Source organism: Motacilla alba, chromosome 3 (genome assembly GCF_015832195.1).
Source record: "Motacilla alba alba isolate MOTALB_02 chromosome 3, Motacilla_alba_V1.0_pri, whole genome shotgun sequence".
Classification (NCBI taxonomy): Eukaryota; Metazoa; Chordata; class Aves; order Passeriformes; family Motacillidae; genus Motacilla; species Motacilla alba.
Genome location: NC_052018.1, coordinates 10926731 through 10947876, shown reverse-complemented (window position 1 = coordinate 10947876; position 21146 = coordinate 10926731). Strand labels below are relative to the sequence as shown.

The 21146-nt window shown below is 45.0% G+C and overlaps 1 protein-coding gene across 1 annotated transcript; it reads right to left on the bottom strand.

The window, feature by feature from the left end:
- Window positions 1-10916: 10916 nt before the first annotated feature.
- Window positions 10917-19113, bottom strand: OSR1 (odd-skipped related transcription factor 1). The gene is made up of 3 exons (XM_038133908.1): window positions 18759-19113; window positions 12695-13387; window positions 10917-12154 (listed from the first exon to the last, which is right to left on the bottom strand). The coding sequence occupies exons 2-3, from the start codon at window positions 13339-13341 to the stop codon at window positions 12019-12021; spliced, it is 783 nt and encodes a 260-aa protein (XP_037989836.1). The 5' UTR covers window positions 13342-13387; window positions 18759-19113; the 3' UTR covers window positions 10917-12018.
- Window positions 19114-21146: the final 2033 nt, after the last annotated feature.

Below are 21146 nucleotides of genomic sequence, written 5' to 3'. Positions count from 1 at the left end.
AAAGGAACATTGCCAGGCAGCCAGTCCAGCCGGTGGCAGTTTGAAAAGCTGTCACGCTGCTTTGAAATTTTGGCTGTCTGCACACAATTTATGTAGCAAAGATAATTTGGACAACATAAACACTAAAATACCCTCATATAGTCAATATTTGTTCATTAATTTGACTAATTTTGTATGATGCTTTAAACAAACATTTTGAATATATTTTCATTTTCTCCACTTTTGCCAAACTTCTGTTACAGATTGCTGTATCTAAGTTTCGGACTTAAACATACAGCCACATACTATGTGGCTTCATGTGCTGTGCACATACAAGCACCAGAGCTAAGAAGAGTGGCTGGTTTAAATAAAGTGTTTTGATTCATTTTCTACTTCATCCTTGATCACAAATGCTGTTGATTTTGGTATCTCTTCAAGACATGCTATTTAAAACATTGACATCACGTGGTGAATATGGGATGGTTGAGTTGGCACTGTGAACTGTTTCCATGACAAAGAGATTAAAAGAATACAGGAAAAAGTTCTCAAATTGAAGTATTACAAGGTGGTCAATACCATAAAGTGATCAGACAAACCGTCGGTACAACTAACTCACAATTTTAAAGCCAATGCCCATTTTGTAAAAAATTTCCTTTTGGCAGATCAATCCTCACTTCACATCAGCAAAAAAGGTGGAAGAGTTAAACCTAAGATTACCTTCCTCAATTAGCTTGTCAGCATTCTGAAGGATTAATCATTCCCAAGATTCAAAAAGTCTTGAAACTTTTCCCAAAATAGCTAAGAAAAACTGTAAGTTTTACCATCTAGACAAGAAGTTCTCCACAGGTCAGAAATGGTACATAAAAGCAGCCAAGGAGTCATGCATGTGCCTATTCATACATGCATGTTCAGACAGGAATTACTGTCCTCAGCAATGCCAAACTCAAGAGTAGTTCATATTCTCAACAGGATTTAGTAGCTCTTGCTTCGGAGAGCAGCAACACCAAAAAACCCCAAAGATGTATACATACTGTTTTGGAAATAGAGAGCCAGACTTGGTATGTCTTAACCACCTTTCAGTGTCCAATTTATTATTTTTTCAATCAAAAGTACAAGTTATAAATTCAAGTTGTGTTGTTTTAGAGATCTTTTCTATGCCTATAAAAGTAGGCAGAAGAAGCACTACAGTATTCTAGATAGTGTTGAAATATCACCATAAAGTGAATAATTTCACCCTAAATATATTTAAGCTATATTTCTACGTGGTTTTTCATTTCTGTGATGTATTTTTGTTTATATAAATATCCCAATTTTTCTTGCAAAGAACATTTGAACTTTTTCTAAACTGTTCACTTTCAATCTGTTATGTAAAACTTTTTACCTGTGTTCCAAGAAGTTATTCTGCAATAAGTTTTTGAATCCAGATCAGGAAAACAGCCTTCTTAAGGACTAAACTGATTTATAGCTTTATTAAGTCAAATGTGTTTATTTGCATTTTTTCCTTGTTTTGTATCTTGACAGCAAAAAAAAAAAGCAAAAGTAAGAGGGGGACACAGAATTCCCCATGGAGATCTCCACCAACCACATGAGAAATAATACACTATTACATGAAGCTATTATCAGTTTTTGGTCCACTGAGATTTTTGATAACCAGTTTTACAGTTAATAAACTTTCCTTCCACAAAGAGACAGCACATGGAGAAAACAGCACCTCAGAACTTTCTTTAGATTTTACAATGTTTCACTAGTGAAATTTACTGAAGAGTACAAGTAAATATATCAGTATTGTAATGAGAGCCTGATACAAAACTTTCCACATCTCAGGCTGACCTCCCGGTCTTTTATCAGCATAAAATCCAAATGTAGGAACTTAAAATTCAGTTTACATGACTTCTCTTACCCTGGCTAGAAAAGGGCTAATTGATGTTCCGTGGTACTGCAGCTTGCTTTCTCCGTAGCTGGGTTTTCATTACAGCAGTTGCTACATTGACTCATAGGGCTCAGTGTCTGAATCAGGATTGAAGCCAAAGACACAGTTGCTGTGCCACAGCTCCCTCTGCAAAGCAGCAAATGATGCTGAATGCCTGGACATTTTAACATCAGTGAATCTATGGCATTCATTTATTAGCATAACAAGACTGTGCTGCTGACCTAGTTTGCTCGTTAAATTAATGGAAGTTGGAGAAACTAAAAAAGAAAATCCTAGAGGGGTTTCATTTCTGTGCCTACTTGGTTGGATCAGTTATTCCTTTTATTTTCGTTTCTTTTCTCCTGGCTGTACAACCAGATGAATTTGTTTTAGATTATTTTCCTATTAACTAAAATTTCCCAGAGGTTCCTGGTATTTGCATTCAGCTATTTCAGTAGCAGATATAACATTGCACTGGATACACCATCTACTGAAACAATGAAGTTGTAAGGAAATCAGACACATGTTCCCTACAGATGTTTGACCTAAAGCATATTGGAGTTGCCAAATCCACCTTTGAGTCACACTCTTCTCCATCTGGAGATCTACAAACACTGGTCCAAATGCAAGGAGTGATTTATAAACTGGGTACTCTACTGAAACCAACAATCATGAGTTTAAGTTCCAAAATCAATGCTGTGAATGCTAAACACTTGCAGCCAACAAAGACTTTAGTTGGGACTTTCCGGCACTTTGTATCTCTGAAAATTGGGACACCATGAGTTTGATGCTTGTGTGTTAATTTTAGAAGTTTGACTTTGGAATTCTGACTTTCAAATCCCTGTTCACACCTCCAGGTTTAGTCAAGCATCTCTTGATCTTGTTCTTCCATATTGTCCATGGTGGCATGAATTGGTCTAGAAATATGCCAGGGCCAGACAGACTTGTACCCATCATTTCTGCTTCTTTGTTTGGCCATGGAATTGCCCTGAAGAGGAGCTTGTTCTCTCATTCACCATTCAGTCCCTTCTGATGCATCTCATTGCTCTCACAGGACTGTCAGTGGTGATGAGAGCTTTGTCCTTATGATCAGCTTTATCCATGCTCAGTCTATTTTTGCAAGATTGCTGTTGAAGGGAATTTGGTAAGTCTCCTGCACCCCAGGAGAACAGGACAGTATGTTCCATCCACCCAGGGATAAAATGCCTGTCTTACTAAAATCATGATAACTGTATAATAGATATTTCTCCCAAACTCAGAAGAAAAAAAAATCCCCACCTGGTAAGGAATACAAGACGTCAGTAAACAAGATAAAAAGTCTAAAGCTATATTTAAGACTTAAATTCTGTGCTAGAGGAAAAGAGAAGGAGGCTTTGTGGATCACAGTTTCTTTGTAAAAGGCCCAAATCACTGAGTCCTTCTTGCTGACTGTTTTATACTGAGCAAAATCTTTGCAGGAACTTAGTGTTGTTTCCATAATGTGATAATCGAGCTGTTACCAGTCCAGTGGAAAGGTTGTGTTCCAGAATATCAACAACTCTATCTGGTTTCCCCTTCTCTTCTCTCCAGTGGAGGAAATTACTTCTGTTACCCTTCATATGGTTTATATGCTTGATTAGGTAACATTGGAAAGCTAAGGAAACTGGACCATTCATTTAAACATTGAGGTGCAGAAAAAAAGGAGGTTTGATGAAAACACTGTGTCTCTGTGAATTTTCTTCCTTCCCCATTTTGAAAATCTAGTTTTCATTTTTGCAGCACTTTGACATAGACTTATTAATCCATTGAGGGAAATAAACAGCTGGAAATAAACATTTCCCAACTGCTGGAGAGACACTAACTGTTTCCTAAGCCATATCCAAGTGGTCACCAAATAAAAGCATAAGGGAAAACCAATTCTTGGCCTGGATCTAAGTCTGTGCTAATGAAGAAATCAACAGTAGAGGGCTGGGTGAGTCATTCTTCTTTAAGTATCATCAAATATCCAGCTTCTTAATTATTTATTGGTTGCTACGACCAGCAGCCAACACTGTGCTCAGAGTTGTTCAGGGCAGCCTTCACCACACAGTCTAAATTTGGCATACCAGCAGTATCCAGCAATTCACTGGATGTTCAGTAGACATCCAGCAATGCACTTGGGTGGTGAAAGCCAGAGATGTTTGTAAAGTGTTAGAGAAGTCATTTTCCAAGCAAAGTGCATTTTAAGGAAGAACACAAAAATAAGTACACAATAGGCACCAAATGAATTAACTGGCAGTTCAAAGGGAAGTCATGGAAAGTGGCACATTCTTGATGGTCTGTGATTTCTCCTTCTGCCACAGAAGATGTTATTTCTCATGTCCCTTTCAAGAACACTTACATAAAGCCAGTTTCACATGTGCAAAGAGATAGGGGAAAAAAACCTGCCAGCCTGTAGCCAACAGAGTTTCACTCATAATACAAAATTTCCCATCTGAAGTGAAAAAAAATCATCTGGGGGAAAAATAAAAAATTTTGTTAAAGTTCAGATCAAACAATTCCAAAATAAAATTTAAAGTGTGTAATTAGCTGTCCTATCACCATGCTCAGTTACAACAAAATGCAACTCACAAGAAAAAATACATCCTTAAGCCATCGTGACAGTATTGCCAGCTACAGTAACCCCTGAGCACATCCCAGTGAGACCAGCTGAACATCAGACTGGAAGAGGCACCAGCATGATGCTGCAGGCGCTCTCTGCATGCAGCAGAGACATCCAGGAAAGAGGAAAATGTGCAGAACAGAGGTGGCTGTGCCTGGAACACTGAGGTGGCCTCAGAAGTCTGTGTAAGTTTGGGAAGAAACATGGGGAATTGTTATTCTTGAGGGTTGCGAGTTTGACTAATATGAGATGGAAGAGCCTGAAAAGAGACTCTTCCTGGGTGGAGGAAGAGTCCCAGAGCCCTGTACAGCTGTGTAGCGCTGACATCCTGCTTTGTTCTCTGCCATGCAGTGCAGTCCTGCCTCTGGGTGTGTGTCTGACCAGCCTCGACGGCTATGGCAGGTGAGGAAGGACAGCAGGGTCACGAACACACTCATCAAGATGGAGCTATTCCCAAAATAGCACACAGACCTCTCCTACCTCATATAACTTTAGATGAGATCTGCTTTTACCTATTTTTATATGTTCTAACTGGGAAGTTTTCTCCTCTCCTCTCTGAAAATATACCTGAGACTTCTTTTTTTTAGCCTAGTACTGAACTCCTGGAGAATGAATAGATAAAAAGCAAGCCTCAAAAGAATTTCCAAGACATATACAAACTGAAATATCTTTACATACATTTGGAAGAAAGCCATGTTGTGTCTGGACAATCCTTGAAAGGATAAAAAAATTGTTAAATAGATTAATCATTCACTCATAAAATGTGATTTGAGAAGCTCCAGTTTGGAACCAAAAGGCCAGAAAGAGAAAAGGTGTCATGATGAGAGAAGGCTGGAAACTATGAGGTTGTTTGAAACAAGTGAAGAAAGCAAGACCATGAAGAGATGAAATAATTCAGAGACTTGGAAAAAGAAAGATTTGTAGTGAATTTCATTCTGGAAGACTAACTTGAGCATGATGAAGAAGATCAGAGGGTAGCAAAAAAAAAGGTCAGATTGAAATAGAGTCATCAGATCCAGAGATGTGGCAAATAAAAATAAAGTTTCAGCAGCATGTAGGCAAATTGAAATGGACCTGAATAAAAAGCAGAAACACAGATTAAAATGGGCAGGACATGAATTCTACCAACACTGAGGAAGAGAAAAAATGAGAGAAAGAAGTATTAGAAATATGAATTTTAAAAAAAATCATTATTACCTGAGAAATAAAGATTGAAGAAGGAAAAACAAAACAACCTATCAGTCTCTAGTACAAGTCGATATATCCTGTTGAAATACTAGTAACACTTTTTTTCTTCCTCTATCCTAAATGACATAGACTAATAGGGACAGAAGAAAAAGTGGTAAAATAAAACTTAGAAAAATTAAAAGTAGACAAAAATTTGGTCTCAATAGTATGGGTTTTGTGGCTGCAGCAAAACCATTACTAATTCACAATTTCAGCTGTAAAACTAGAATAGCTCTGATTCAGTCTAGTCAAGTTGATGTAAAAGAGATGAACAAGCCTATAAGCTCACATTTCATTATTACACACAAATAATGTAAAAAATATTGAAAATTAAATGTGACTTCCATCACTCAAAGATCTAGTAAAGACAGAAGGCACATTAGTAATCAGGAAAAGAGGCATGACATTCATCCCTTGGGAAAAAGCTGAGGTCCCTCATATGACCAGAACACACATTCTTCTACTCAGATTCAGCAATACAGTTCGCTAGTTGTTCAAATTGACTTGTTCCTTAGAAGATGAAATAAGAAAACAAATGAACTGACCTTGCAAATAATTTAAGTGATTAGTGGTGACAAACTCCGTAGACAAACTTCTGATAATCTCTGACACTGATCAGATTTTTGGTTTTATTTTTTAATAGCCACTTAGTCAGGACCTATAATGCAGCTATAAACTTTTTTATTTGTTTGGTGCAATGTCAGACTCCAGTAAAGCATAGAAGTAAGGGGGAGTCAGCACTAGCAGCCAAGTCACAGGTGAAGAACAGAATGCCCCTTTTTAGTCATTTACCACATTCTCATCAGGTGTAACTGATAGTGGAATTACAGCCCCAGAGAGCAGCATAGAGGGAGATGTGAACTGGAAGTGGCAGAGACATTTGAGCATGACAGGGACCCTGGAAAAGCCAGGTCTGATAAAGGGCAGAGGGAACAGCCTCGACACAGCCCCATGCTGAAGCCACTGCTTTGCTCAAGCCTCCTGCTGGTGCTCCTGCAGGGCACTGCCCTCTGCCATGGGAACAAGTCTGCTGGGGATCAGAGGGACCTGCACTGAGCCTATGGACAAATGCAGTTCCATCCAAAGCTGGGAACACTTCAGAGCAGCTAGGCTGCTGTTTCTTTGAAGTTCTGCTGGATGCTGAGCACACTTCAGCCGCTCCTTGAGTTTAAATAAGGTAAACTTGACTGTGCAGAACAAATCTATGGCTTTGCTTGCGTCTCCCAGACTGAGAAGTGATTCTTCCTAAGGGAAGGGAAGCTTCATTCACTGCTGCAGCTCTCTGAGCAGTTAAATATGCATGTGGCCAAACTTGGTCCTTGTAAAACCCAATTGACTTCATTCAAAAAACTCCTATAAAGATGACTGATGTCATTGGAGTCTCACCAGGGATGAATTTGGCCCATGCCATTCCTCCTGTGTAGTCACTGGATAGGAATGTAGAGAAGAAAAGCATACTGGGCTCTAGGACTCCATCTCTCAACAAAACTGCCAGGACTGGAAAAGAATTACACGTGAATATAAATTTGTCGTCCACAGTCCATTAGATCACCCAGATCAGCCCCTGCTTTCAGTTGCCCTCAGACGAATTGGAGTTTCTCCTTTCACTGCTGAGGGTTGAGCAGGCGTTTCTACATGAGTGTGCCAAGTCTCCCGGGACCAAAATCAGCAGCATTACCCCCAGTTTACAGATGAAGAAACCGAAAGAGGGAGCCTAAGTTGCTTCAGCTTACATGTGGTGACAGAGGTAGAAAAGGTATTGAAAGTACTTATGGCTCCTCGCCACTTAGGCCATGTACTCCTGTGATATATCTTTATTTCCCCTCTCCTTTCCTCATCTTGCTTCTCCCCTGCCCCCAACCCTATCCACATTGTCTCTAGCCACACAACTGGGAAACTGGGATTAATCCATCCCTAGGGAAACTGGGATTAATATACAACTCATGCGGAACCTTTAAAAACCCAATGATTTGTGGTCCCCTTTTCAGAGGCACATGCAATCCACAGCTGAAAAGCAACTATTTGCTGTTCTAGTGCACATTCTGAGAGAGGCTTTTGCTCTGTTTCATGAATGTACACTGAAGACCCCATCTGACAGGATTTCTTCCTGCATCTAACAAAAAAACAGGCTTAGTAGGCTGTGCAGAATCAGGCACTTGCGGAGTACTAACAGTTTATGGGCAGAAAAAGAATGACTGGAATGCAAAGGGGGGGAAAGAGAGCAAGAGATGTGCCAACACATCTTTATGTTTTCCTTCTGTAACTGGAAATGGTTAAAAAAAAAAAACTAAAATTAAAAAATCTGTGTTTTCCTTATAAACCTTGCAGAAAGGGGCAACTAGAGTCAGGTGCCCAGTTTTTTACTCTTGCAAACTCCCATTCAGTGATGTTTTTATGATGAAATGCAAAATTTAAAGCAACTGTGAAAACAGAATCAGCTCTCAATTGGCAGACAGAGGCCTAAGTAAGTTTCAGTCACTGCATGAATGTCAAATTAAAACACATGCAAAGATAGAAAAAGAAAGAGAGGGAAAGCAATTAATCATTTAAATTGTGATCCTGATTCAAAAGGCACATTTCCCATCTAATTCCTTTCATTTATTTTGGGGGTTAGTACAACTTATCTCTTCTGACTCATGATTTCATCTTTACTTTGCTTTCCTTGGAATCGCTGAACTGATACTGCCTAGCAAATTGCAAGACACTGGAGGGAAAAGGCAAACTGTTCCCCCATGCAGCTGAGAGCATGACCAGATAGATAGCCTTTGTTAGCACCAGGGCAAAAGTGGCCTTCTGGGAAGAGGAAATACACACATATTTAAGTGTAGTAGGCATTGAGATGGGTATGTGCATCCTGTGCTCGACATGCCCACGTAGTTTTAATACATTTGTATTTCCGATTATGTCAGTTCTGGAGGTTTTCTTTTTCTTTTTAATTGTGCATAAAAATACAGGTCCCAAGAAATTCTTGGCAGTCAGACCACCAAGCTTCAGCTTTTCAAATGAAACGCTTCTCATGCCCAGCTGGGAGGAGTGGTTTCTCCACCTTTGCGACCCCTCAGCTCTAATGGTTCCCAGGAACCAGTTCCTGACACGGTTTCTTACCTCGCCACGGGTGTTTCGGTTTCCCGGTGTTAAGGAGACGGTGGAGCGACCGTGGGAAAGCCTCAGCAGAGTGACCTGAGTCCCTTCCTCCCTCCCTGTGGACCCGACTCGGGTTTCTGCCTCGTAGTTAAGACCCCTAAAAACCTGGTTCCGAGCAACAGTGCCCTTTACTTTCTCGCTCGGCGACACGATCCCGGGTGCATCCTTATTCCCTTACTTGGTGCCTGGAGCGACACAAGGGGGACAGGGGAGTCCATCGGGGATTTTCTCTCTGATTCTCCGTTTAGAAGGGCACGGAGGAGGATGAACCACCCAGGCTTCAGGCTGCCCCTTAAAGCCGTGTCAATGCTCGGGGCTGCTGGTCCGCTCTCGGCGCGGCAGGGGATGCGGCGCCCCTGGCCGGGCAGCGGGGCGCGCCGGGGCGGCTGGCGTGTCCCATGGAGCGCTCCGGGGCAGCGACCCACGCCGGGGAAAGGCGGCCGCTCCTGCGGGGTTTGTGCAAGGCAATCCCTCTAAAACCCCACGGAGGACCGGGGAGAGGCGCGGGAGACGACACCTTCAAATTACCTCCCAGAAAAGCTGCCGAGCGAGCACCCCGGGCCGGCTCGGCCGCGCGGAGCCAGCGCCGCGGCGGACGCTCCTCGCTGCAGCCCGGCTCCGCGCAGGAGATGCCGGCGCAGCGGCGCGCAGGGCTCCGCGCTCGTCCCGCCCTCCTCCCGCGCAGGGCCGGCCCCGGCTGCCTGCAGGTTACTGCGGACTTCAGCCCGCACCCCTCACTTGGTGCTTCTCAGATGGAAAAACCAAAAGTGTGCTCGCCGCGTGAGAAGCGAGTGGCGGGTGGGAAGCAAAGCCGAAGCAAGCCGGCTTCAAACTCTGCCCATGCTCCCAGCTGGATGCAGGCACAGGCGGCACTTCGCATCCCGGGCTCCCCGAGGGCCTTCCCACGTTGGAGGTGGGTCCGCAGCCCGTCGTGCAAGTGCCTTTTCATTAGTTACGGTGCGCTGGAATGGGTGTCCAATAAATAAGAGGGGGAGAGAGGTTTCTCCACCCTCTCCTTACACTGAATGAGTTAGAAACGCACCTTTTTTTTCCTGACCTTGATAAGATTCTTTGACCAAATAAAGAAATAATTACTAAAAGCTGCAGGGGGGAAGGCGAAAGGAGCCGCCCTGGACCGAGCGGCTAGCGTCGGTGAGCATCCGCGCCGCGGCCGCGCAGGAACCGCTGGGCAGCTCCGAGGTCACCTCTGCCGCATCGCTAATTTGAAAAAAAAAAAAAAAAAAAAAAGGCTTCTGTTATCGCGGGGGCACTGACTTGTGACGGGAGGAGGAAGGTTTAGGTTTGCCGAGAGGACGAGAAGGGACGGTGGCAAGAGACGCTTCAAAGGCTCAAGTGGATTGCCCCAGCGCTGCGCTCTCTCCCCCATCTCGATCCAAAGAGGCTCCGCAGTGGAATAAACATCTCTGATCCAAGACAGCTGCCGGGAATCAAAGGCCGCCCCAATCAGCGCGGAACCGGCCCAAGATGTGACTGAAAAATGCCCTCTCTTGACAAACGCGGGAATGGGGGTGCGAAGGCGTCTCTCCCCGCAGCGCCTCCAGGCACCGAGAGCAGCAACAGTTCACCCATTACTCATCTGATTTGTTTTATAACACTTCTGACACCTAATCTTATCAGCTAATACCCACGATTCAGTTACCCAAGACGATTTTTTTTTCCTCACTAGCGGCAAAATTATTGGACTCTCCTCAGATGTTTACTTTTGTCAGCATAAAAAAAATAAAAATAAAAATAAAAATAAAAATAAAAATAAAAATCCCCAAATAAACAAACAAAAAAGAAAAAAAAAAAGGAAGAAAAGGAATATTAGAAGGGGGAAAGCTAATGCTTAGAAAAAAAAGATCCAGACTTTCAAAGGCTGGTGGAACGGTAGAAACAACCACTGAAGAAATAATAACTTAACTAAGAAAAAAAAAATCAAAAAATAAATAGGTTCTGAATATTTACAATGAGAGTTTACCAGAGAAGAGATCAGAGATCAGAAACAAAATGAACACATATGTATTCCATGCAGACTTGCCTGTAAAATAACAATTTATTTTAATACTTAAAAACCACACACAATCCAGTGATAAATGTCAATTACCAATAATCAGCATAAAGTGCCAAACAGCCATACAACTTTTTTTTTTTTTTAATAAACAGAACTTATTGGAATGTCTCTTAATTTGAATACACTGTTTAGAAAGCCAGCATTTAAAAAAATACGCTCTCAAGTTGAGATTTGTTCTCTCACACCAGGACACACGAAGACTTTAAGTACCACTAAAACCACGTTGTGCATACCGTCAGTTTGACGTATTGCCATCTTTCTTTCCTCTGGGTTTTTTAAATAAGTCCAGAAGTTACAAACTTCCTCACAGCACACTAGACCACAAGGTAATAAAAAAGTTCTCCATGTCCCATGAACACTGATCTGTCCCGACACCAGGAACCTGTGGGTCTGAGATCTGGATGCATTTTCTAACGCATGCTAGGACTCCCCACTTGAGAGACTTAGGTCATTTCCAAACATTAATTTTCTTCTTTCTGAAAACAAACTAGCAAATGAGATTTGCAAGTTGCCCCTCTCCTTGTCTTAATGATGCTGTGATGAGAAACCACCATTTCAGTTCTTAATTGTCTTCTGGAATTCTTTGTATTTCCTGAAGTGTAAAAATAAGAAGCTTTATACAGTCAAAAAAAAAGTATAAAATAAGAGTTTGGATTTTCTTAAGTAATACTTTTGGAAGCTACGATTTTGGTTGTTTTTTGGGGGTTTTTTTGGGTAGGGGCAGGGTTGGTTGGGGGTGTCTTGTGGGTTTTTGTTTGGTTTTAAAGTGATTCCTGTCCAACACGTGAGCACCACCTTTTGGCATAAAGTTTATCAAAGCCACACAAGTCAGCTAGCACTCTCTGTATCATTCACGTATATTTTAAATTCAAAATAATCTTTTCACCCACGACTCAGGAAGTTAATTGCTTGGACAGGGGATTGAAGGGGTGCAGATTTTGCCCTTTTTAAAGTAGAAACAAAAACAAAGCACAAAGTCCAGTGCGCCCATCCTGAAAGTTTTGTTTCTGCTCTAGTTTTGATGTAAAGTCTGAAGGGGAGGAAAAGTTCATAGAAGATGGAGATTCAACACTTAAGTTTGGCAGGTTTCAGTTCCTTTACTTGCGTGTGCAGTGTCTTGTGGACTGCTAGTGTTCTGGACTGGCAAAATCCTTTCCCGCATTCTTGACACTTAAAAGGCTTTTCTTTAGAATGGATATATCTAGAGAGAGAAAAACAATTGACATGTCAGAAATAACTAGCCTAAACTCAGCAGTGAGCCACCTGAGGGAGAATGGGCTGGACATTTCTTACACCTACTGCTGAGACTGAGAGTGCTGGAGCTTGGTTCCTGGGCAATTGTCAGTATGTATGTGTGCAAGAGAGGGGGCATCAGAGGGTTATAGGGCGCCTTCCTTAAGAAAGGTTAAAGAACTTCTCCTTTACTTTGGGGTCACCGGACCGTGTGTCTTCATGACACTTCTGAGTGATCATAGAGGCAGAGGACATATGATGCAAATGGAGGGTGAAAACGTGTAGAAGTAAAAAAGAGGTTGTGAAAGTTGTTTTTATGGAGTGAGTGAGGTATGTCTTCCACTGTGAGTTACCTGGGCTCTTCCACCAACAGTGGGCAGAGGAAAAACTAGAGGGTACACTCTTGGTTGGATGGAAACTTCACCTTATAAAAACCTTGAGTGTAGATTGGAAACTGGGAGAGTAGAAACACACAAGGGAAAAAGAACAGGAAAAGAAAAATAGTTACCTGTGATCCCTCAGGTGATCCTGTCTTCTGAAAGCCTTGTGACAAATATCACATGTGTAAGGCCGTTCGTCAGTGTGGGTTCTTTCATGGATCAAAAGGTTGTAGGACTTGGTGAAGTGCCTGCCACAGAATTTACACACAAACTCCTTCTTGGTTTTGGACGGTAACCTTCCCCGCGTGGGCTTCTTTTCTGGAGAGAGTTTAGTCACCTCAAGCAAAGACCCCAGCCCTGCTGGTGAGCCCTGACTGTCTGCCTGTCCCAGTTTAGAGTGGTCCTCTTGTGTGGCAGCCACTGCTAAGTTGGCAAAGTCAAAGCGGGGTTTGGCTTTGAGGGTCATGTTGGCAGCCTCTTGCTTGGGCTGGATGACATGTGGGAAGAGTGGGAAGGTCGGCAGCTGGAAGCGTGCATCCACCAGGCTGGAGACGCTGGGCACTTTGGAGAAGGAGGAGCGGGGCAGATGCATGGCCGGGTAGCCCAGAGTCCACTGGTGCAGGTGCACGGCGTGCAGGGCACTGAAGCCATAGAGGTTGGAGAGGTGGTCAGAGGGCACGGCGGGCAGCCCGTTGAATGCTTGCAGGAAGGAGTAGTTGGTAAGCTGGAGGGAAGGATGGATAGGCACTGGGGCCGGCAGGGTTTTACTTCCCATGGTGGCCGCTCAGGAGGAGGATCTTCGGAACAGGGGAGGAAAATGTCTGGAAAATAAAGATGGAGGGGGGAAGAGGAAGAAGTAGGTTTACATTAAAACAAAAGCACCTTACCACACCCCTCATCAATATCTCTCTCCAAAGCCACAGGAGGAGGTTGCTTTGGAATTAGAGAGGCCTCACCCGATCTTTGCTGTGAGTGTATCCCCAGATTCTACCTCTCCCCATCTCTCTCTTGCACACAAATGTTGTACTGCATCCACTATCATACACTTCCCAGCAGCATCCCCTGCTGTGCAGACTTCCAGGGATCTTGTACACGGGGACAGCCGAGATGTCATTTTTGGCCCAAAAAGCTCAGTCATCTCCCAGTAATTTAAAATCCCTTCCTGGGTGACCTCAGCCTTTAGAAAATAGTGAGATACTGCCCACTACATCTGTCCAGAGAAGCTGCATTTAGCCCTGACTCCTGAGGTGACGCAGAAGGCTCAAGGGTGCGGAGCTTGCTGCCCCTGGGTCGCTCAGCTCCCTGTGGTCTGGCCTCAGCCAAGCCTCTGAGATGATGGAGGTGCTTGGAAGCTCAGAACTGCATGCTCTCCCTCTTTCAGAAAAAATAAAATAATTTTGGTGTAAAAACATTATGGGGAAAATACCTGCCAAAGTCCTCCCTCTTGTGTACTGCAAAAAGAAAAAGGAAAATGCTGAATTTGGGTGACAAACCTGATGTGGCATTTGCTCTTCCCAGGGAGAAGTGCCTGGCTTCAAGCCCACATCCTAATCTAAGCAATTGCCTAATTAGAGCCCTTCAGAAGGCTAAAAGACGAGGACTGCCAAGACCCTTCCCATGGGGCACCCAGACCAGCAGCTGCAGGGCCTCAGCCCTTCCCTGGGCTGGGTGCCACCACTTTGGTCTGTGTTTCAGGGTCCTGCCAAGCCCCCAGCCTCTCTCCTGGGCCAGATCCCTACACGTCCCACCCCACAAGATGGAGGGGAAAATGCTACAAGGCAGCAGCATTAAGGCACATCTGGCCCAGTCTGAAAATTCAGCCCTGGCTGCTGTCAACCATTTGGCAGGAGATGCCTCCCGAGGGTTGTTGGTGGGGACACAGCTTCCTCCCTTTGTGGGTGTGAGAGAGAGCACCCATGGCTTTTGGAATAATCATATCCCTTCAGCCAGAGAGCCTCCTCCTTACTCCACAGTCCTCAACTTATACTCACTTTCCCCTCAGTGAGCTCTGGGATTTGCCTTCAGTGGGGCTATTTGCTGCCAGAATCCCCACATGTTTGCCGCAGTGTTCCCACAGGATCCACACAGGGTCTTTATAAGATCCTGACTGGGTTCCTGCTGAGTCACAGCAGGTTCCCCCACAAGATCCCCGCAGGGGACTCCGGCAGGGTCCTCGCAGAATTCCGATTAGAGTTCATCCCCAAGTGAAGAGTAAAGCGCCTTTGGAGAAACAGAGGCAGCAAAGTACAGCAGAGCAGTAATTGTCCCTCTGAGCTGGAAGTCTGGGGGTGTGGAAACTGCTGGTGGAAGAGGTCTAAAGACCAGTGAAACAAATCTGATTTATATTTGTGCTGTTGCCTGGAAAGAGGAGCTGCGGCTGGGAGGGTGTGAGAGGGAGAAGCTTACTCTGAGCAGCTCTATACTCCAGGCCCACCTTTCACTCTGCTTTACATAAATCAGCAGCAGGAAGAGAGACTCAAACCTTAGAGGAATTCCACTGCAATGACCCAGAATAAGAGATTGTGACATTTTTGTTTTTCAATTGGATGCATTTTGATAGTGACTGATTGAAAAATGCACACATTATATTCTCTATTCTCCTCCTTTTGCTCTTTTTTTCCCTCTTTCTATTTTTTGGGGGTTTGGGGGTTTTTGTTTTGTTTTGTTTTTGTGGGGTTTTTTTGGTTTTGGTTTTGGTTTTGGTTTTTTTTCTGAACTATTTAGGGCTGTTGAACCAACCAGACTGTTTTGTTGCTCTACTGGGGATATACTTTTATTTAGTTGCTGCCTATACACTAAGCATGTCCACATTGCAGTACAAATGCCTCAGCTGGTGACCCTAGGGACAAAGTGCATAGAGAACACTCTTGTCCTCTCGTCTGGGTACCTGAAAATGTCTATTTCTGTCTGTCACAATGGCTCCGTGTCTGTTTCCCTGTCTAGGTAGCTCTAGATCTCTCAAACATGAAGCAGGCTACTGCAAATGAAATTTATCCCTCTTTCTTTCTTTGTAGTTTTAGAAAACTCTTAATATGGAATATATAAGCAGAAATCTACTACGTCAATATGGGTAAATTCTCTCTTGAAAACATTTTAAAAATTCTCTTTCAATTTTCCCAATAAAGAACAAGGCACAAACCAAGGAGAAATGCAGTAGGTCATAATAGCATCCCTTATGCCCACAGTTCTTTGGTTTTTGCTAGAGCAGCTCTGTTAAATTTAAAAAAAAAATCCTAAAAAAGGATGAAAAAGCAAAAGACAACAAGGGAATAAAAGGAAAAGAGAGAGGAGAAGAAAATAAGAAGAAAAAAGGAGGTGGGAGCAGACTGTTCATGTTACTACAAGTTTTTTGGCACTTTTCCAGAAATGTAAGCTACGCTTTTGCTCTGTACGACCGGGATAGTCAAAAATATGGATGAAGAGCAGGCTATTTTATAAAGTCCCCTCACTTCGGGACATCAAAGTGAATGTGTTTCACAGTGTAGTGGCTCTCTGGTCTCCCACTTGCCCGCAGAGAGATCAACGTTTCTTTGATTTCGGTGTCACCTCCACCTTTAATTCTGCTTCATGTAAACAGATCGTTATCGGGTCTTCTTTTTTCTTTTTTTTTTTTTTTTTTTTTTTTTTTTTACAGAAGAAGACCCCGAGAGTTCTCTGCTTGAATTCCCCCATTGCAATAAAACTGTACGGGGTTTTCTTTTTTAACACAAAGTAGCTCGGTGAGTAATTAAGAACAAAACACTTGTATTCTAACTGAAACAAAACCCACTCATGCCAAGATAAATTTACCCTGCAAAATAGGATCATAAACTTGAAAGTCTACATCTGTCTCTAGCTTTCTTACCCTTTGCCCTGAGTGAAGATACGGTAATGCTATTGTCCAGTTGCCACTGTTTTAAGTCCATTTCAATCTTAACCTTCCAGATTAAATTCTACCTACTCTATACGCCAGAAAAAAAATATATATATATGTATATATACCCGGTTTTCTGCTGGTAGCACAGCAAGGGGCGAAATTCAATGGATTTTTAAGTAATCTTGTGACTAGTCTGTATTTTTCCTTTCTACATTGAATTATCAATTTCCGATGTATCCTTTGAAAGGGATATTTGTTACATTAAATACCTGACTCATAAATAATGAGGTTTGCTAATTAGTTCCACATGGAAGAGTGGGGGAGGTAAATTACCCTGAGAACGTTGCTTATTTTTACAAACATGATAAAGTAGTAGGCATAAAATCATGCATTCTTGCGACAAACTACAGCAATCAGGTTCTTCCGTAAAAAAAGTTTCCCAGTTTTGCTTGAATTTTTTCAAGTCTGGTAGTCCTGTCCTTTCGGCTGCACGCATCGGTGTGCAGCATTTTGCCACCAGGTCGGTTATTTATTTTGTCTCCTTTGAGGGGAAGAAAATATCCCTTCCTAAAGTTAAAGCGAAGAAATTGAGCTTGCAAGTTATCTCTGTTTGGGAAACTAAGTGGAAAGGGAATAAAACTGCCCTTTCGCTCCGCATTTTTCGAGCGTGGTGCTCTTGAGGAATAAAATGCATTGTTCAACACAGATTTATTCAAAGTATTAATGAAGTGTGCAGAATCTATTAAAGCAGGTTTATTTGGGGCTAATTGAGCGTGAAAGAGTTAATTACTAACATTAATGAGGACTGGAAGGACTCAGTCAGCGTGTGCCTTGGATATCTCCGCTCAATCCTTATAAAATCATCATTCACATTTTATCACGAAATCGGTGTTGACAAGTCTCCCCAGACCACCACTGCGAGCGCGGGTGAATGAGATGGGCTTTAGTTTCTCAAATAATAATAATACAGAATAACCGGGAGCACCAGCGGTGGCTGCACTGCCCGGGGCAGCCTCTATCCAAAAGAGCAAAGGTGCCCGTGCTCGGTCCCCGGGGGACAGCGGCTGCGAGGCCGCGGGCGGGAGCGCGGCCCCGCGGCGGGCGTGGGTGGCTGCCGCGGGACGGCCGCAGGGACAACAAGCTCCTCCACCTTCTCTCCGCGCAAGTTCTTAGGCAGGTTTGGAGGTATTGTGTGTGTGCTTTTGCAACCCCCTCGGGTGATGAAAGGCCCCCAGCACAACATTCGCCCTCGCTTTCTCCCTAGGGAAATACCCGGTGCCTCCCCTGCGCAGGAATACATCGTCCTTCCTCTGTCCCGGCCGCAGGGAGGATTTCTTGCCTCTGTACTCCTCGCTTCCCACGGCCTCAGCACGCACGGCCGCGGGCAGGGGCAAGGCTTTGCTGTGACAGCCCCGGGGGCAGCCAGGGCACGGCGGAGCATCCCCGGGCCCGGCCGCCCGCAGCGGGACTGTGCCGCGGGGCTGCAGCCCCGGGGCCCCGGGCCAGCGCTGCCTCGGGGGTCGGGCCTCTTTCTCAGCTGACTCCGGACTTACTGAACTGGACCTACTGTGCACCTGTCCGGGACCCTCCTGCCTGGCTCGCGATTTATCGAACAATTCCTGCGGCACTACAGTAATCTCCAAAATGCTCTATTTTTATAGTTTCCCTGCCAAAAGCCAACTATAACAACCGTACTCTAATCCTCGGCTTTGCACTGACACTTTATAGGCTCGGCCTCGAGAGAAGCTTAGTCTCTCCTGCGCTGAACTTGTTTCGATCAGACAAATATAAACATCAGGCTCATTCCTGTTATGGCCTTGGGAAGAAAGAGAGAAGACTTTTCGGATCCTAAAACACTGGAGTTGCAAGAAAAGGAAAAAAAAAAATAAAAGAAGAAACCTCTCAGAAATAAAGAAAGAAGAGAAAGAAGTGGAAAGAAATGCCAATAATAGAAAGGAGAAAAGCTGGAAGTTCAAGGCCGTAAAGGACATGCAGGCTTCTGTTTTGCTCGTATGTGTCATTTTTAGCTCGGGTTTAAAACACTGCTTCTCCGCAAGGGGGGAGACACAACTTTGAAAGGGGAGGACAAATCTTTAAATAGCATCAAAATATCCGAGACCCATGTGAAGGCTTACCCCAGCCCTCCGCCCGCCCCAAAGAGAACAGTCCTCCTCACGTGAACCACAATATCCACGCTTCTGCACCATCCAGCGGATCGTGGGAGGGGATGGGGGCAAAGAAAGAAAGGAGGTAAAGGAAGTGTTTGAATCGATATCCCCAACCCCCGAGGCTTGGCAAAACAAAACCAAACAGAATGAGTTGTTCTTTTTATTTACCTAATCCCGATCTGTGCTCCACCGCTGGCAGCAGTTAAAAGATCCTGGGCTAAATTGGAGCTGGTAAAATAAAATAATGGAAAAAATAGAAAAAAAAAAAAAAGAAAAAAAAGAAAAACGGAGGCTGGGCTAGGTCAGTGTCTCTGCTGGCCCTGGGGGGCACAGCTCACCCCACCCACCCCACCGCTCCTCCAGCGGGTACAGGCAGATCCGAGCGGGGCCAGGTGTCCAGGTGCCCCGGCCGGCGCGGCCGGAGGTGCTCTCCCTGCTCCTGCTCCCGGAGCCGGCTGCGTGCGCTGGAGTGCGAACGCGCCCGGGAGCAGTCGCGCTCAGACTGAACCGATCCCTTCCCTCCTGCCTCCTCCTTATTTCAACCCCCCCTCCCAGCTCCCCCCTCAACCTCCCACCGCACTCCGGGCATGCGCACGCTGGGAGAAAGTTTCTGGCTGGGAAGAACCAACTTTTCAACCCGCTTCTCCGGGAGGCACAGCAGCCCGGGGCTCGCAGCCCGCAAACCTCTCATCTCTCCCCCCTCCCCGCTCCCGCAGCCTCCCCCGGAGCATCTCCCCAGGGCCCCCCGGCGGAGCGTCCTCCCGGGGGCCCGGGGGTTCCCCTCTCAGCTCCGCGGGGTCGGGGCGCTCCCCCGGCGCCGCTGAGCGGCAGCGCTGCCTGCGCCCATCCGGCCCCGCCGCTCCGTCCTGCACCTCACGGCTGCGAACCGCGCCGAACCGCGCCGAACCGCGCCGGACCGCGCCGAACCGCGCCGCTCCCGGCCGCCGCGCTGCGCCCCCTCCCCGCCGGGCAGAGCCGCGGGACAGGACTCACCGGGACCTGCCCAGAGGGAGGGAGGGGGACAAAGGCAGAAAGGATGAAAAAGTGGGGGGAGGATGGAGGGAGGGATCTGCTGCCGCTGGATGGATTTAGGGATCGCAAGTTGTTCTGCCTCTCTGAGAAGATCCTCAGAGAGGATCCCGGGAACCGCTTACCTGTGAAGGGTCCACCCCCGGGAGGACGCTTCCTCCGCCCGTCCCATCATCCCTCCGATCCCCACTTTCCGCCCCAGCGCCCCTGACCTGAGTGCCTTCCTCCTGTCCTTCCTCCCATGGGCCGGGAGGGTCTCTCCCCGCGCTCCGGAGGGGTTCCACGGCGTGCGAAACTCCGCGGATTCCCCGTGGATAGGGAGCCGCAAAGCTTTGCTTACGTGTGGGGGCGACTGCCCGGGCGACACAGGAAAAGCAAAATAACCCTCGAAAGAAAAAGGTTAAACGTGCTTTATAATTAATCCTGAGGCCGTAATCTCCTCGGTTATTTGTTTTTCTATTCATCCATCCATTCACACTCCTTTAGATCCGGGAAGGGGAGAAAATTGCTTGGGTATATTACATTGTCCCGAGAAGCCAGGGTAATATAATACGCGAGCGAAGACAGATCCGCCAGGATAACACGGTACCGTGCTCAGGGACACGCATGTGCCTTTTTATTGTTCATGACACTCCTGTTATTACACTTTTTTTTTTCACCCTCTCCGAAGGAAAAACAAGCAAACAAATAAAACCAAAATCAACAAAACAGCAACAAGAAAACACTACATTATCATCCTGCAGAATAAGTGCTCATGAGCATGACAGTGGCGTGGCGAAGCAAGCCTAGCCCTGCCGTTTCAGCCCCAAGTCCTCTCTATTTTTATGAACAATTTGGGGTCCAACATTGCACTCTGCTCCAGGCAGGCGAAGAGATTTTCATTCCCTTTTTTTGTAAACGAGTGGCATTTTTTATGAGGCAGAGGGGAAGCAAAGACGTTCCCAGTTCTTCTTTAGCTCTCTCTTGTTTCGCGTTGTTATTTTCCCTCTTTCTTTATTATAACCCTCACGCACTCAACCTCCCCCCCAAAAAAAAAACCAAAACCCAAACAAACAAAAAAAAACCAAAACAAAAAACAAACACACAAAACATTCCCCCAGACCCCGGACAAGCAAAAAAAGAAAGAGAGAAAAAATAAAAAAGGCTAAAGGGAAAACCTTCAAAACCCAAACGTCTAAACCTCATATTTTCATTCCTGTCGAGAATGCGATCCTGTGCCCAGTGCTGTAAACTGACTTCTTTGAATAAGCTTGCATTTTCAAATATAGTTTAAGTCCAGATGTCTGAACACGAGTGTAAGATTCCCAAGTGTCCTCAGACCAAGACACAGACCGCAGATAGGCTCTTCTAACTGGAGATGTATCTTTTCCCATAGGAAAAGTCTTGTTATAGCTGAGGGTGGGTGCATGCAGTAATAAAACAAAAGTCGCAATTCTCTTTAGAGAAATAGCGGTTTAGCTGAGACGGTACACACAAAACCAGCTACGATACCCGCACGTGCCGCCTTTGAGGAAAAAAATTAAAACC

Bases quoted from the DNA above. Each gene is read 5' to 3' on its own strand.
- OSR1 (XM_038133908.1), bottom strand. From the start codon at position 13,341: ATGGGAAGTAAAACCCTGCCGGCCCCAGTGCCTATCCATCCTTCCCTC. The intron at 12,155-12,694 runs GTAACTATTTTT...TTCTCTCTCTAG, and splicing joins GATCACCTGAGGGATCACAG to ATATATCCATTCTAAAGAAA.